Source organism: Plecotus auritus, assembly GCF_963455305.1.
Source record: "Plecotus auritus genome assembly, chromosome: 4".
NCBI lineage: Eukaryota > Metazoa > Chordata > Mammalia > Chiroptera > Vespertilionidae > Plecotus > Plecotus auritus.
In genome coordinates this window covers 103,702,594-103,721,074 of record NC_137775.1, presented here as the reverse complement: position 1 = coordinate 103,721,074, position 18,481 = coordinate 103,702,594, and the positions used below count along the sequence as shown (strand labels likewise).

At 45.2% G+C, this 18,481-nt stretch overlaps 1 protein-coding gene across 2 annotated transcripts in view; it reads right to left on the bottom strand.

Annotated features, from left to right (window-relative positions):
• Positions 1-18,481, bottom strand: part of TRIM27 (tripartite motif containing 27) — a 45,739-nt gene that overhangs the window by 22,402 nt on the left and 4,856 nt on the right. For both annotated transcript variants that reach the window (XM_080665438.1, XM_080665439.1), the window contains one exon: positions 18,145-18,375. In XM_080665438.1, the coding sequence (XP_080521564.1) occupies positions 18,145-18,375 (231 nt within the window). The remainder of the gene's footprint in view (positions 1-18,144; positions 18,376-18,481) is intronic.

The window sequence follows — 18,481 nt, the reverse complement described above, 5'->3', positions numbered from 1 at the left end:
TGAGGCAAACCATTCAGAGACCAAATTTTCCACTTCTTCATATGTTTCGAAGTGCTGCTCAGAAAGTGCGTGTGCCATCGATCAGAACAAGTGGTCATCTGAAGGAGCAAGGTCTGGTGAATATGGCGGGTGGGTTAATACTTCCCAGGCAAGATCTTTTAATGTGTCTTTAACTGGTTTTGAAGTGTGTGATGGTGCGTCATCATGAAGCAAAATTACTTTGCCATGTCTTCTGGCCCATTCTCGTCTTTTCACGATCTATGTCCTTCAAAAATGCATAACCATGTTGTTGGTAGTGATCAATATTAACGGTTTCACCTGGTTTTAGAAGCTCATAATACACAACACCTTCCTGATCCCACCAAACACAGAGCATTGTCTTCTTTCCGAAGCGATATGGCCTTGCAGTCGATGTTGATGGCTGACCTGGATCAACCCATGATTTTGTGCATTTGGGATTCTCAAAACAAATCCACTTTTCATCGCCAGTCACAATTTGATGCAAAAAAGACTTTCTTTCGTGCCGTTGAAGCAACATTTTACTGAAGACTTTTCGGTTTCCATTTGTCTTTCGTTCAGTTGATGTGGCACCCACTTTCCTTCCTTTAAAATCTTTCCCATTGCTTGTAAAATGATCGAAAACTGTTTGCTGAGCAATGTTTAAACTTTCTGCAAGTTGTTTTTGAGTTTGACACGCATCTTCATCCAATAATGCTTGTAATTGTTGGTTTTCAAACTTTTTCAGTTGACCTGGACATTCTGTCTTTCACATTGAAATCACTTTTAAACCAGCGTTCACAAGTATCTTAAGATGGAGCATGTTCACCATAAGCTTCCCAAAGTATACGATAACTTTTTCTTCAAAATAATGAATTAACACTTCCCGCAAATGCTCTTCTTTTGGCACAAAATTCAACATTTTTAAGTGTAAAAATATCTATGATGTTAACACCTTCAGAAAATTTGACATATAAAGTTTTGAAGCTTGCTGTCAATACAACAAAATAGCATACATATTAAATCGCATATATATCAACATATGTGCAAATCTATCTATTGAAAAAAATCCACATTATTAACCAGTACACCTAGTAATGTCCTTCCTTTTGGGTTTGTCAGATATTCCCACGATTAAATTCAGGCTGTATAACCTTGGCTGTATATTGTGTACTAAAGGTGCACAATCTTTGATTGTCCCTCACTAGTGATATTTTCTTTTTTTTTTTTTAAATAAATATTTATTCAGATTACTACAATTATTTCTCCTTTTTCCCCCCATAGCTCCCCTCCACCCAGTTCCCACCCCACCTTCTGCCCTTACCTCCCCCCCACTGTCCTCATCCATAGGTGTATGATTTTTGTCCAGTCCCTTCATGAACCCCCCCATACCCCTTTCCCCCTGAGAATTATCAGTCCACTCCCTTTCTATGCCCCTAATTCTATTATATTCACCAGATTATTCTGTTCCTCAGGTTTTTAATTCACTTGATTTTTAGGTTCACTTGTTGATAGATATGTATTTGTTGTTCATAATTTTTCTCTTTACTTTTTTCTTCTTCTTCTTCTTTAAGAATACCTTTCAGCATTTCATATAATACTGGTTTGGTGGTGATGAACTCCTTCAGCTTTTTCTTATCTGTGAAGCTCTTTATCTGCCCTTCAATTCTGAATGATAGCTTTGCTGGGTAGAGTAATCTTGGTTGTAGGTTCTTGCTATTCATCACATTGAAAATTTCTTGCCACTCCCATCTGGCCTGCATAGTTTCTGTTGAGAAATCAGCTGACAGTCGTATGGGTGCTCCCTTGTAGGTAATTAACTGTTTTTCTCTTGCTGCTTTTAATATTCTCTCTTTGTCTTTTGCTCTTGGCATTTTAATTATGATGTGTCTTGGTGTGGTCCTCTTTGGATTCCTTTTGTTTGGGGTTCTGTGCACTTTCTGGACTTGTAAGTCTATTTCTTTCACCAGGTGGGGGAAGTTTTCGGTCATTATTCCTTCAAATAGGTTTTCAGTATCTTGCTCTCTCTCTTCTTCTGGCACCCTCATAATTCTGATGTTGGTATGCTTGAAGTTGTCCCAGAGTCTTTTTACACTATCTTCAACTTTTTGGATTTTTTTTTTTTTTGCTTTTTGCTTTTTCGGTTGAGTGTTTTTTGCTTCTTTGTATTTCAATTCTTTGACTTGATTTTTGTATTTCTCTTGTCTGTTTTTGGGTCGCTGTATAATATTTTTATTTCAGTCAGTGTATGTTTAATTTCTAGTTGGTCCTTTTTCATATCTTCGAGGGTCTCGTTATATTTATCGGCCTTTTCTAGGATATTCTTAAAAAGCCTTATAACCGTGGTTTTGAATTCTATATCCAGTCGTTTGTTTTCCTCCATTTCTTTCGTTTGTGATCTGATTCTTTGATGCCGCATTTTCACTGTTTCCCTGAGTTGGTAAGGTAGATTTGTGTGCTAGGTTTCCAATATGGCCCAGTGGGTCTGCCTCCCCAGTTAACCTGAGGTGGACACCCTTGGTGCACCCCTTTGTGGACTGTGTGTACAGCCTTTTTGTAATTAAGTCTTTATTGTTGTTGGTATCACTGGGAAGAATTGACCTCCAGGCCAGTTGGCTGTAAGGATCAGCTGTGTCTATGCTGGGGGAAGTTCGGTGCTGGAGACAGCCTTATAGGATTAGACTTGCCAAATTGCAATAGCCTCTGTGCTCAGCTTGGATGGGGTGGAGTCTCAGTCTTGGCTTCCTATCAGCCTTACGCTTGCGCGCACGTGCGCGCCTTCAGACCTCCACCTTCCCTGGCTCCCGAGTCTCCGCCCGAGAGTCCAGACTCCCCCCACAAGAGCGTGGGTCCCCAGGGGCTCGCCCGGAACTGGGGTTCAGTGCAGTCAGAACTGGGGTTCAGTGCGGTCGGGGGCTTCCTTCCCCGTTCCGCCACAGAAAGTCAGCCAGGCTCTCAGACGCCCTTCCTCTCTGCGCGCACAAAGACCCTTTGCCGTACCTCCAATTCTCTGTGAGCTTTTCTCTTTCCTTCTAGTTGTAAAATTTTCACTCAGCCAGCTTTCCTGTGGTTCTGGATGGTGTCCGTTCTGTCTTTTAGTTGTAGTTTTGAAATTGTTGTGCGAGGCAGCAGTTTAGGTGCTTACCTATGCCGCCATCTTGGTTTCTCCTCACTAGTGATATTTTCATCACTATATAGCTACTATTTTTCCCTGGTGTAATTAATAAGTAATCAAAAAGCCCTGGCTGACTGCACAGTGGTTAGAGCACCAGGCCATGGACTGATTCCTGGTCAAAGGCACCTATTTCAGTTACAGGTTTGATCCCCAAACCCAGTGGGTGTGCACATGCAAGGCAACCAATGTGTTTCTCTCACAGCGACATTTCTCTCTGGCTGTCTCCCCCTGCTCCCTCTCTTCCACTCTGAAAAAAACTCAATGGAAAGAAATATCCTCTGGCGAGAATTTAAGAAAATAATAAATAAATGTACTTTGAAATTATGTTAATAATTTGGTTCTTATTAAACGTTCCCTCCTTTGATTTAGCATCCATCAATCATTATGGTCTGAGATTAAATTGTTGTGGAGTACAAGGATGCTACACAGACATGCTCCGAGGACCAAACTGAAATTACAACTGAAATACAAAAAAACACCATCCTGAAAAATCAACTGACGAAGGAAGGAGAGTGGAGATGGCATAGAGACTCGTAGGAGGGGCGAAGCGTGAAAGGGCTGGCCGGACTCCCACAGACGGCAAGTGAAGTTCCAGAAAGTTATCTTTGGGGGTTCCCACTGAGAATTCTGGGGTCTAAACTCCAAACAGGAGCCCCCAGCCCAGAGCACCAGAACTGAGAAAGATGCCCATCTGGCTGTGAAAAGCAGTGGGGTGCTGTCTGACAGGGAGAGACTGCTGGAAATGCAGGTACACAATTCCCTTAAAGAGCCAAGGCACACAATTCCCCGTGGAGCCACCCACCTTGTGCTCCGGCAGAGGGAGGGCAGAGTGGACTGGAGCTGTGTGAGCAGAAGCCAGGGTTGGGGCTCTGGGGTTAGAGCTTGCAAGACACCTGGTTTTCCTGTGCTGAGTTATTCCCTCACATTGTGGAGGTCATCTTTTTCACAAAGACATTGCTTTCCAGGCAAGGATTGCTAGGGAGGAAGACAGCTGACCCCTCCCATTGGAAAATACCTTGCCCCCATGGTGTGGAGTTTCTGAGGCACATTAAGACACGGAGAATAGCCCTAACTGGTTTGGCTCCATGGATAGAGCGTCAGCCTGCGGACTGAAGGATCCCAGGTTCGATTCCAGTCAATGGCATGTAGCTTGGTTGTGGGCTTGGTCCCCTGTGGGGGGTGTGCAGGAGGCAGTTCATCGATGTTTCTTTCTCATCAGTTTCTAACTCTCTATCCCTCTCCCTTCCTCTCTGTAAAAAAATCAACAAAATATATTTTAAAAGACACTGAAAATAACAAATAGCCTCCAGGCAGAAGCCATTGCCCCACCTCTCACCCCAACTGTGGACAATTAGATTCAAGACTGAATCTAGCCAAAACCGGTTTGGCTCAGTGGATAGAGCGTCAGCCTGCGGACTGAAGGGTTCCGGGTTCGATTCCGGTCAAGGGCATGTACCTTGGTTGCAGGCACATCCCCAGTGGGAGGTGTGCAGGAGGCAGCTGATCGATGTTTCTCTCTCATCAATGTTTCTAGCTCTCTATCCCTCTCCCTTCCTCTTTGTAAAATATCAATAAAATGTATTTTTTTTAAAAAAAAAAGACTGAATCTAATCAGTCTGCAGGCAGAGGTGTGTCTCTGGAGGCTTTGAGTCTTTGCCCAACTTAATTAGAAACAGTGTTTGACACTGTCCTGCACTAGAAATTGAAAGGCGTAGCAGATCTACCTAATACACCGTCACAAACCCAAACAGGCAGCCAAAACGGGGAGACAAAAAAAACAAGCACCAAACGAAAGAATAAGAGAATTCTCCAGAAGAGAAAATGAAATGGAGGTAAGAAACTTATCAAACAGAGTTCAGAATAATGATGGCAAGGATGCTCAACAGCATGAGAAAAGAAACAGTAATGATAAAGAATGACATAGCACTAAAAAAGAACACAGTGGAAGGAACACAGATTAGGAGAAGCCAAACATCAGACCAGCGAATTAGAAGATAGGACAGAAAAAAATCATGCAATCAGAGAACCAAAAAGAAAAAAGTTAAAAAACAGAAGGACAGCCCTGGCCGGTTTGGCTCAGTGGATAGAGCGTTGGCCTGTAGACTGAAAGGTCCCAGGTTCGATTCTGGTCCAGGGCACATGCCCGGGTTGTGGGCTTGATCCCCAGTGGGGGGCGTGCAGGAGGCAGCCAATCGATAGTTCTCTCTCATCATTGATGTTTCTATCTCTCTCTCCCTCTCTCTTCCTCTCTGAAAGCAATAAAAATATATTAAAAACAAACAAACCAGGAGGACAAACTAAGGGAGCTGTGTGACAACATGAAATGTAACAATATTTGCATTGTAGGCAAACCAGACGGTGAAGAAAATGAGCAAGGAAGGGAGAACCAATCACAGAAAACTTCCCTAACCTAGTAAAGGAAAATGTCACACAAGTCCAGGAGGCACAGAGAACCCCAAGCATAAAGAACCCAAACAGGATGATGCCCACACACATCATAAATAAAATGCCAAAAATTAAAGACAAAAAGAATATTTTTCTTTTTTAATATTTTTTTATTGATTTCAGAGAGGAAGGGAGAGAGTGATCAGAAACATCAATGATGAGAGAGAATCACTGATTGGCTGCCTTCTGCATGCCCCACACTGGGGATCAAGCCCACAACCCAGGCATGTGCCCTGACCGGGAATTGAACCGTGACCTCCTAGTTCATATAGGTCTACGCTCAACCACTGAGCCTGCCGGTTGGGCTAAAAGAGAGAATCTTAAAGGCAGTAAGAGTAAAGCAAACTGTTACCTATAAAGGAGCTCCCATAAGGCTGACACCTGATTTCTCATTAGAAACTCTACAGGCTAGAAAGGAATGGCACAAAATACTCAAGGTAATGGAAAGCAAAGACCTGAAACCAAGATTACTCTTTCTAGCACAGCTATCAATCAAAATTGCAAGTGAAATAAGGAGCTTCACAGACAAAAAAAAAAAAAAAAAAAAAAAAGGCTAAAATAGGTTATCACCACCAAATCAGCAATATAAGAAATGCTAAAGAAACTGCTATAAAGAGAAGAAATAGAGAAACATAGGCATACAGAATTAAAATGGCAATAAATAAGGACCTATCAATAATAATCTTAAATGTAAATGGATTAAATGCTCCAATCAAAAGATATAGGGTAGCTGAATAGATATAAAACATGACCCAACTATACTGTATACTGTCTACAAGAGACCCACCTCAGAACAAAGGATTCACACCGGATGCATGAAGTGATAGAAAAAAATTTTCCATGAAAATGGAAATGAAAGTAAGAAAGCTGGGCAGCAATACTGATATCTGACAAATTAGACTTCAAAATAAAGGCCATTGCCCTAGCTGGTCTGGCTCAGTGGATAGAGCATCAGCCTGTGGATGAAGGGTCCCAGGTTCGATTCTGGTCAGGGGCACATGCCTGGGTTACGAGCTGGATCCTCAGTATGGGGCATACAGAAGGCAGCCAATCAATGATTCACTCTCATCATTGATGTTTCTACCTCTCTCTCCCTTTCTCTTCCTCTCTGAAATCAATAAAAATATAACTTTTAAAAATCCTATATAATAAAAGCCTAATATGCTAAGTGTCCAGTCGACCTGTCGGCCATTCAACCAATCAAAGTGTAATATGCGAATGATATGCTAAGGCCGCTCAACCGCTCTCTATGATGTGTACTGAACACCAGGGGGCAGATAGTCGACTGGTCGACTAGTCACTATGATGTGCACTGACCACCAGGGGGCAGACGCTCTGACTGGTAGGTTAGCTTGCTGCTGGAGTCCGGCCGATAGGGACTGAGCGAGATGGGCCGGACATGCCCTAGAGCCCTCCCACAGTCCCTCTGCAGCTGGCCAACTTCCCACATCCCTCCCCGCCTCTGATCGGGCACCAGCGGGGTCCCTCAGCCTGGCCTGTGCCCTCTCGCAATCCGGGACCCTTCAGGGGATGTCGGAGGGCTAGTTTCAGCCCAATCCTGCAGGCCAGGCAGAGGGACCCCACTGGTGCACGAATTTGTGCACTGGGCCTCTAGTAAATAAATAAAGGCCATCACAAGAGAAAACAAAGGTCACTACATAATACTAAAGGGATTGATCCAACAAGAGTTTCTAACACTTGCAAACATATATGCATCCAATATAGGAACACCTAAATATATAAAAAAAGCTTCTAGAGGACTTTAAGAGAGAGACGGACAACAATACAGTCTTAGTAGGGGACTTTACACCCTGCTGACTACACTGGATAGATATTTCAGACAAAAAAAATTACCACAGAAACAGTGACTCTAAAGGACACACTGGATCAGATGGATTTAATTGACATTTAAAGAACATTTCACCCCAAAGCTACAGAATATACATTCTTCTCAAGTGCACATGGGTCATTCTCAAAGACAGACCAGAGGTTAGGAAACAAACTAATTCTCTACTAGTTCAAGAAGACTGAAATCATTTGCCCTAACCAGTTTGGCTCAGTGGATAGAGCGTCGGCCTGCGGACTAAGGGGTCCCGGGTTCGATTCCGGTCAAGGGCATGTACCTTGGTTGCGGGCACATCTCCAGTGGGGGGTGTGCAGGAGGCAGCTGATCGATGTTTCTCTCTCATTGATGTTTCTGGCTCTCTATCCCTCTCCCTTCCTCTCTGTAAAAATCAATAAAATATATTAAAAAAAAAAAAAAAAAGAAAGAAGACTGAAATCATATCAAGCATCTTCTCAGATCACAATGGCATGAAACTGAAAATCAACTGCAGTAAAAGTACTAAAAACTATTTAAACATTTAGTTAATGTGTAAAATGTTTACACCTGGCTATAAAGCAAGTCGTGTTAAGTAGCATGTTATTAAACAATGAGTGGGTTAACAATGAGCTCAAGAAAGAATCAAAAACTCCCTGTAAATAAATGAAATTGAACACAACATCCTAAAATCTCTGGAACACAGCAAAAACAGTCCTGAGAGAGAAGTTCATAACACTACAGGCCTACCTTCAAAAACAAGAAAAATTAATAATAAACTATTTAACACTACAACTTAAAGAATTAGAAAGAAAGCAACAAGAAAAGCCCAAAGTAAGTAGGAGGAGGGAAATCTATTTATCCTATATAATAAAAGGGTAATAAGCAATTTGACCCTAACGATGGAACAACTGGGAATGACTGGTTGCTATGATGCACACTGACCACCAGGGGTCAGATGCTCAATGCAGGAACTGCCTCCTGGTGGTCAGTGCACTTCCACAGGGTGAGTGCTGCTCAGCCAGAAGCCAGCTCATGGCTGGCTAGCGCAGTGGCGGTGGCAGGAGCCTCTCCCACCTCTGCGGCAGCACTAAGGATGTCCAACTAAAGGCTTAGGCCCGCTCCCCATAGAGTGAGCCTAAGCCTTTAGTTGGACATCCCCCAAGGGCTCCCAGAGGGATGTCTCACTGCCAGCTTAGGCCCGATCCACTGGGGAGCAGGCCTAAGCCAGTAGGTGGACATCCCCTGGGGTGTCCTGGACTGCGAGAGGGTGCAGGCCTGGCTGAGGGACACCCCTCCAAGTGCAAGAATTTTCATACACCGGACCTCTAAGTCTATATATATTAAACTCTAAGTGACCATTACGACCGGACGACCGGCCAGTAGCTAGACACACACTAACCACCAGGGAGCAGACGCTCAACACAGGAGCTGCCCCCTGGTAGTCAGTGTGCTCCCACAGCCAACATCCCATGGCCAGCCAACCAGAGGACAGATATTCTGATCGGCTCCAGCCAGGCCAAGTGACCCCAGCTGTGCATGAGTTTGTACAACGGACCTCTAGTTTCTATCCTATAAAATAAAAGGCTAATATGTAAATTGTTCCCTCAGGAGTTCGACCCAGAGGCTGGGAGTTTGCTCGCTATGAGGTGCACTGACAACCAGGGGGCAGCGTGGAACATGGCGGGCAACTAGCGGCAGCAGCGGGACACTGAGGGGGTGAGGGAAGGAGGAGGCAGCGAGGCTGGGAGGCAGCGAACCTGATTGGTCCTGATCACCGGCCAGGCCTAGGGACCCTATTCATGCACAAATTTCGTGCACCAGGCCTCTAGTATATATAAAAGCCTAAGTGTCTGTTCAACCATATGACTGGTAGCTATGGTGCACATTGACCACCCAGGAACAGACGCTCAACGCAGGAGCTGCCATGACGTGCACTGGCCATTTACAAAGAAATGGCACTGTGGATCTGGCACCAACAAACAATCGGCTTCTCCCAAGTGGGACACAGGCCCTGCCACTACCCCAGAGTGACAGCCCACCAAATTGCAGCCAACGCTGCCAAGATCCGATGGCACAAAATGCAGCCCACAGTCCAGCCCCACCCAGAAACAGTGGCTGTGGGTAATGACATCACATAGCAACGCCTGGCTTCCTCTCCCTAGCAACTAGCCTCCTTGGAGTTTCTTCAGCCCAGGAACACGACTTGCTTTATAGCCAGGTGTAAACATTTTACACATTAACTAAATGTCTGTGAATCTTTTTCCCGTGCCTCATCTCATTTGATCCTCACAGAAGTCCTGGAGTAGGTAGATAGGAAACTCGGTAGAATCCTATTTTCTTTTTGTTAGCCAGAAAACAGAGATTTAGAAAGCTTAGAAACTTGACCCAACTGAAAAGAAGAAATGGTGGACCTTGAAAATGACTTCAGGTTTTCTCACTGCACAGAATATAATCAAACACTGCTGCAGTTCAATATTTTACCCTTTGTTCTCCCTGCGTGATCTACAATAATAATCTGTTTTGTGTTGATATTTACTGCTATGTTGCTGACAATTACCTGAAAGAGAAGTTGGGGTGCTTCACTGGGCTGTAAAAAGTTTAGCTAAATCAGAAAGCAGGTCTAATTAAGCAAGTTTATCTATATATATAAAGCTCTCTCTGGCACCAATCGCACCCGTGTGTTTCCATCTGTCATTGTTGATTATGAATTTGGTTGACACTTCTATTTTAGAGAAAGGGCGAGTAGTGATATTAAAATATTTCTTCCAATTAACTTCCTTTCAATGTGCACAAATCCATGCACCAGGCCTCTAGTAATAAATAAATGACATAGAGACACAAGAAAAATCAATGAACCAAGAGCTGCTTCTTTGAAAAGATAAACAAGATTGATGAACCTTTAAGCAACATTCATTAAGAAACAAAGAGAGAGGACCCAAATAATTAAAATCAGAAAGGAAAGCGGTGAAGTAACAACTGACAGCAAAGAAATAAAAAGGATTGTAAGAAAATACTATGAACAACTATATGCCAGCAAGCTGGACAATGTGGATGAAATGGACAAATTCCTAGAAAAATACAATCTTCCCAAACTGAATCAGGAAAAATCAGAAAACCTGAATAGGCCAATAACAATTGAGGAAATTGAAACAGTAATCCTAGCTAATAAAGAGGGAATACGCTAATTGACCCTCACGCCGTCACAAAGATGGTGGCACCCACAGGCAATAAGGAGGGAATATGCTAATTGACTGACACGCCCTCAAATGTCAGCGCCCACAGACACAAGATGGCGGCGTCCAGTCCTCTCAGCCCCCCAGCCACACAGGGCCGGCCCAAGGTGAAGGCAAGCCTCAGATGGCGGCTGCCCAGCTGCCCAGGGCCAGCCCAAGGCACAGGCAAGCCTCAGATGGCGGCTGCCCAGCCGCCCAGAGCCAGCCCGAGGCGCAGAAAAGCCTTGGATGGTGGCTGCCCAGCCGCCCAGGGCAGCCTGAGGCTCAGGTAACCAGGGTCAGCCGAGGCTTGCGCTACCGGCAATGGCAGCAGCAGAGGTGTGATGGGCTGTCGCCTTCCCCTGACTGCCGTGTCACCTCCCTCCTCGGAGGGCTCCCGGACTGTGAGAGGGAGCAGGCCGGGCTGAGAGACCCCCGTTTAGTGCATGAATTTTCATGCATCGAGCCTCTAATAAATAAAAAAAAAACTCCCAGCAAACAAAAGCCCAGGCCTGGACAGCTTCACAGGGGAATTTTACCAAACCTTCAGTGAAAAACTAACACCTATACTCCTCAGATTATTCCATAAAATCCAAGAGGAAGGAACACTTGTGAGCTCTTTTTATGAGGCCATCATTATCCTAATTCCAAAACCAAGTAAAGACACTACAAAGAAAGTGAATTATAAGCCAATATCCCTGATTAACATAGATGCTACAATTCTCAGCACAATATTAGCAAATCAATCCAGTAATATCTTAAAAAGATCATACACCATGACCAAGTGGGATTTATTCAAGGGATACAAGGTTGGTACAATATTTGCAAATCAATAAACATGATACACCACATAATGAAACTGAAAGACAAAAATCAATGATCATATCAATAGATGTAGAAAAAGCAATAAAAAAAATCCAACACCCATTTTTTTGCAAAAACTCTCAAAAAGTGTAATAGAGAGAACATATCTCAACATGATAAAGACCATAAATGATAAGCCTACACCAAACATCATACTCATTAGGCAAAAACTAAAACCATTTCCCCTAATAGGAACAAGACAGGGATATCTGCTTTCACCACTCTTATTTGATATAGAGTCCTAGACACAAAGATCAAATAAGAAGAAATAAAAGGCATCCATATTGGAAAGGAGGAAATAAAAACTGTCCTTATTCGCAGATGACAAGATACTGTACATAAAAAACCCTAAAAACTCCACCAGGAAACTACTAGATTTAATCAATGAATTTTGTAGCAGGATACAAAATTAACACCCAGATATTGATGGCTTTTTAAAAAAAAAGATATTTTATTTTTGTTGATTTCAGAGAGGTAGGAAGAGGGAGACAAAGATAGAAAAAATCAATGATGAGAGAGAATCATTGATCGGCTGCCTCCTGCATGCCCTCTACTGGGATCAAGCCCACAACGTGTGCATGTACCCTTGACCAGAATCGAACCTGGTACCCTTCAGTCCGCAGACTGACGCTCTATTCACTGAGCCAAACCAGCTGGGGCTTGATGGCAGTTTTTATACACCAATAATGAATTCTCAGAAAGAGAAATTAAACAATCCCATTTACCACTGCAACAAAAAAATTAAGATGCTTAAGAATAAACTTAACCAAGGAGTTAAATGTCTTATGCTCAGAAAACTACAGGATGTTCAAAAAAGAGATAGAGGAAGATATAAACAAGTGGAAGAAATACCATCTTCATGGATTGGTAGAATTGACATCATTAAAATGTCCATACTACCACCCTGACTGGTTTGGCTCAGTGGATAGAGCATTGGTCTGCGGACTGAAAGGCCCCAGGTTCGATTCCGGTCAAGGGCATGTACCTTGGTTGCAGGTACATCCCCAGTAGGGGGTGTGCAGGAGGCAGCTGATCGATGTTTCTCTCTCTTTCTCATCGATGTTTCTCTCTCTTTCTCATCGATGTTTCTAACTCTCTATTCCTCTCCCTTCCTCTCTGTAAAAAATCAATAAAATATTAAAATATTTTTTTTAAAAAATGTCCATACTACCTAAAGCAATCTATAGATTCAATGCAATCATATTAAAATACCAACAGCATATTTCTTTTTTTTTTTTTTAAATATATTTTATTGATTTTTTACAGAGAGGAAGGGAGAGGGATAGAGAGCTAGAAACATCGATGAGAGAGAAACATCGATCAGCTGCCTCCTGCACACCTCCCACTGGGGATGTGCCCGCAACCAAGGTACATGCCCTTGACCGGAATCGAGCCCGGGACCCTTCAGTCCACAGGCTGACGCTCTATCCACTGAGCCAAACCGGTTTCGGCTCCAACAGCATATTTCACAGTGCTAGAACAAACATTCCAAAACCTTATATGGAACTAAAAAAAAAAGACCCCCAATAGCCACGGCAGTCTTGAGAAAGAAAAACAAAGTTGGAGAAATCACAATACCAGATATCAAATTATACTACAAAGCCCCGTAATCAAAACAGCCTGGTACTGGCACAAGGACAGGCATATAGATCAATTGGACAGAACACAGACCCCCAAAATCAACCCAAGCCACACTCAATTAATATTTGACAAAGGAGGCAAGAACATAATGGAGTCAGGACAGTCTCTTCAATAAATGATGCTGGGAAAACTGGACAGATACATGCAAAAAAATGAAACTAGACCACCAACTTACACCATACACAAAAATAAACTCAAAATGGATAAAAGACTTAAATTAAGTCGGGAAACCATAAAAATCTAAAAGAAACCACAGGCAACAACATCTGAGACATTTCTCATAGCAATATCTTTATGGATACATCTCCTAGGGCAAAGAAAACTAAGGATAAAATAAACAAATGGGATTACATCAAAATAAAAAAGCTTCTACACAGCAAAAGAAACCATCAACAAAATGTATGGGAGAACATATCTGCAATGACACATCTAATAAAGGGCTAATATCCAAAATACATAAGGAATTCATACAACTTAACAAAAGGAAGACAAACAATCCAATTAAAAAATGTGCAAGGACCTAAATAGATACTTCTCTAAAGTGGACATACAGAAGGCCAAGAGACATATGAAAAAACTAGAGGCCTGGTGCACGAAATTCATGCATGGGGTGGGGGGTAGGGGTGGGTCCCTCAGCCCGGCCTGCACCCTCTCCAATCCGAAACCCCTCAGGGGATATCCGACTGCCTCTTGCTATCCAGGACTGCTGGCTCCTAACTGCTCCCCTGCTGGCCTGATCACCCTAAACCGCCTCTGCCTCACCCGCACCTGGGACCCAGGATTCTCTCCTCCAGCCAGTTACAGGCACCTGGGACCCAGGCTTCCCTCCCTCTGACCAGCCTCAGGCACCCAGGACCCGGGCCGGCTTTGCTCAGGCTGCAGCCACAGGCGCCCAGGACCGCGGGGCAGGCGGCTTGTCCCTCTCCCGGGACGCAGGTGAAGACACAGCCGCTGGTGCCTGGGACCACAGGGAGGACAGCTTGTCCCTCTCTCGGGCTGCAGGCTGGCTGGTCTGCATTCCTCTCTCCCACGTGTTGAGAGTCTGAGCCGTGATGGCGTGAGGGTGTGATGACCATTTGCATATTAGCTCTTTATTATATAGGATGCTCAAAGTCACTGATCATCAGAAAGATGCAAATTAAAACAAAAATGAGGTATCACCTCACATCTGTCAGAATGGCTCTCATCAACAAATCAACAAATGACAAGTGCTGGTGAGGACGTGGGAAAAGGGAACCCTAGTGCACTGCTGGTAGGACTGGCAGCCATTATGGAAAACAGTATGGAAGTTCCTTAAAAAGTTAAATATGGAACTGCCATTTGACCCAGTGACCCCACTTCTAGCAATATACCCTAAGAAACCCTAAATACCAATCAGAAAGAATGCACCCTTATGTTCATAGCAGCACAGTTTACAATAGCTAAGATCTGGAAACAGCCCAAGTGACCATCAGTAGATGAGTGGATAAAAAGCTGTGGTACATGTACACAATGGAATACTATGCAGCAGTAAAAAAGAATTTTTTACCCTTTGAGACAGCATGGAGGGACCTGGGGAGTATCATGCTAAGTGAAATAAGTCAGTCAGAGAAAGACAAGTATCACATGATCTCACTCATATGTGGAATCTAAGTCACAAAATAAAATGATGAACAAAATAGATCCAGAGACAGAAGCATGGAACAGACTGTGGAATCTCACAGGGACAGCGGGGGAGGGTCGCTGGGTGGGAAGTGACCAACCAAGGAACACATCCCATGGACACAGACAATAGGGTAGTGAAGGCCTGGGGCAGGGGGTGAGGCAGAACTAGAAGAAGTCAATGGGGGGAAAAGGTGACATGTAATACTTCCAACAATAACGATTCTTTAAAAAAAATCAAAATAATTATAATAATAACTAGAGGCCTGGTGCATGGATTTGTGCACTGGTGGGGTCCCTCGGCCTAGCCTGCACCCTCTTGCAATCCGGGACCCCTTGGCAGATGTCGGAGAGCTGGTTTCAGCCCGATTCCCACAGGCCAGGCCAAAGGACCCCACAGGTGCACGATCGGGGCCAGGGAGGGACCGTGGGAGGGTTCCAAGTCATGTCCGGCCCTCTCACCCAGTCCTGATCGGCCGGACCCCAGCAGCAAACTAAGCTACCGGTCGAGTGTCTGCCCCCTGGTAGTCAGTGTGCATCCTAGCAACTGTTCAAATAGTCAAATGGTTGATCGTACACTTAGCATATTAGACTTTTATTATATAGGATAACAGTCTGAATTAACTTTTATTATAATGGTTGCAATTGGTCATTTTATAACTTCAAAATTCCTTCTATATTACTTAGTCATTCTTCTGGAAAGAAGAATTTTCCCTTCTTATTTATTACTAGAGGCCCAGTGAATGAAATTTGTGCACTGGGGCGGGGGGGGGGGGGTGGTATCCCTCAGCCCAGCCTGCATCCTCTCCAATCTGGGACCTCTCGGGGGGATGTCCGACTGCCGGTTTAGGACCTATCCCTAAAACGGCATTCGGACATCCCTCTCACAATCCAGGACTGCTGGCTCCTAACCGCTCTCCTGCCTGCCTGCCTGATTGCCCCTAACTGCTTCTGTCTGCCAGCCTGATCAACCCCTAACTGCTCCCCTGCTGGCCTGATCGCCCCCAACTGCCCTTCCCTGCCAGCCTGATCTCACCCCCAATTGCCCTCCCTTGCTGGCCTGATTTCACCCCCAACTGCCCTCCTCTGCCAGCCAATTTGGTTCTGATTGGTCGGTTTCTATGCCAGTCAGCATCAAAAGTTCCGCCTCCTAGGCAGCCATTGGCTCCTCACAGTTGACCCAGATTTGGTTCTGATTGGTTAGTTTCTATGCCAGTCAGCATCTCTGGGCCTATCAACTGGGCCTGATCAGAAAGGTGGGGCTGATCAGCAGCCCTGGTGAAGGCCTGGAGAGAAATGGAGGCGCGGCTGCTGACCAGGCCCAGAAAGAGAGAGGCAAGTGCTGATCAACAGCTGCCACAGAGGCTACGGATCAGACCCTGCTTCTCTCTTCAGGCTTCTCTGTGGGCCTGATTCGCAGCCCCCTCAACAGTCAGTGCTGGGTCACTGTGCCTGCAGCTGTAGCAAGTTCAGTGCTGGGTTGCCACGGCAACCCAGTGCTGACTGCAGGACTGACTTCCGGTTGGTCAAGCCTCCTGGTCGTTGCAGATGTGACGGACCCAGGGTTTTTATATATTAGGATTAGTGTGGACTGATAGATTATTACATTATTCAATGAGTTATAATCCATCATTGTTCTTAATTATTTGGTGCTCAAAAAGTCTGAATCACCTTTCTCCCATCCCATTCTCTCTATCCCCATATTTTCTGCTTTAGCCTTAGTATTTCCTTTGCAAATAGATGCCAATACACGTATTTTCCAACAATCTCGTTTGTTACACAAAGAGTAACATACTCTGCATTTTCCACTTGCTTTCTTCACTTAGGACTACATCCTGCAAGTGATTGTTTCACAGGTGCCGTCCTCACTCTTCTTCTCAGCTCCTTACATCCCACTGCACAGGCAACCACTCACATCAAGTATCCAGAGCAGGCCACCCACCAGCACCTGGCAGCCCAGAGGCTGCGGGGTGGCCTTTGGAGGTGCTGAGCGTGGGTGCTCTGGAACTAGAGCTGTGATGACTGCACCACACTGGGAATTGACTAAATGCTACTGAGCTGTGCACTTTGAACTGGCTGAAACAGTGAATGTATATTAAGTGTATTTTATCCCACCTTTCAAAGCCTAATCCTGGGGGAGCCCAGGCCTGCGTTCCCTCTGCCCACAGCCACTGACAGGTAATGTGTTTCAGAAACCAGCAGGCTTTAGTTTGAAATGGTAATTTCAGAACTTTCCCACATTCTTCAAAGCTCGTGTTTCCTAACTCCTGCTCAGAGATGACCCTTCTTTCCAACCTCAACAGAGAACGAAGGCCACCAGGTTTTATGAAACCTCACACCAGCCTGCACTACCTCCCACCGACCCTCCTTTCTTCCCCAAACCAACTCCCACACACATTCCTCCCCACCCTGCTGCCTTCCCAGGAACCACCCAGTGATGGTGATTAGTCCCTCACGTGACAGCCCAGGCACCCTTCTCCTGCTCCTCATCCTCATCTGTTCCTCACCCACTTGCCAGCAGGCACGTGCCTTTAAAGCATGTAGCTTCCTTAAGCCCCAGCCCACCTCGTCTCCCAGGGTCTCCTCAGGTCTGGCTTCTTGAAACAGTCACCTCTTTTTGCCGTCTCCTCGCCGTGCCATTCCCCACCCCCTGCCCAACTATCCCTGCAGTGGCTCCACAGTGGTCATCACACTCTGGGCTTTCACCCTCCTACTATCTCCCCTCAACTCCGCTGCCCATGCCCTCCTTCTGACACCTTGCCTCTGGCCACCTGCTCCCCGCGAGGAAACACATGCCCAGAGTCTCGGGGAGCCCCTCCTGGTATCCTAGAGTGGGTGTTGGTAAACTATTTTTTTGTTTAAAGGCCAGTCTGTCCCAACTACTCAACTCTGTGGTTATAGAAAAGTAACAATAGATACTAAATAGATGCACATGGGTATGTTCTGATATAACATATGGATGAAATTTGAATTTTATATAATTTCACGTACGTGAAATAACGTTGTTCTGATTTCCCCTACCACTTTAAGATGTAAAACCCTACCTACCTCACAGGACATACAGAAACAGGTGGTGGGACACCGCTTTTAATGGCATTTGTCAACACCTATGATGCGTGTTCACTCGCTCTTTTATGGTCTGATTTCAACATCAGAACATAAATCCCAGGAGAGCCTGTTCCCCACAAAATCCCAGAGCCCAGAGCAGGGCCTGACACCGAGCAGACCACCGCATGCTGCCTGCAGATGAGACAGGCACCACGCCGGCCCTGGTCATGCGGGGTAGGCCCACCACTTCCTGCTGCCCTGTGACTGCTCCGCGGGTGCCCTGGCGCTGCCTAGTGTACCTGCAAGAGCTCGCGGGTGGGCTGCTGCTGCTTCTCCTCCAGCTGGGCAATCAGGCTGCTGAGCTGAGAGATGTTGCAGGAGAACTGGGTGATGGCACCATTGATGCTGTTATAGATGGCCAAGTCCAGCTCCTCCAGGCGGGCCAACAGGCGGTACTCCTGCTCCTTCAAGGAGTGATACAGCTGCTCAAACTCCCAAATGATCTTCTCCCGCTCCATCTGGGTCAGGCTCTGCACACACAGGGAGGGGTGGTGAGGCGGGAAGGTTCATTTCCACAACCCTCCCGTCCCCGTCCCCCCGCCTTCCCCACTCCGAGGCCTCATCGTTGCCGGAACA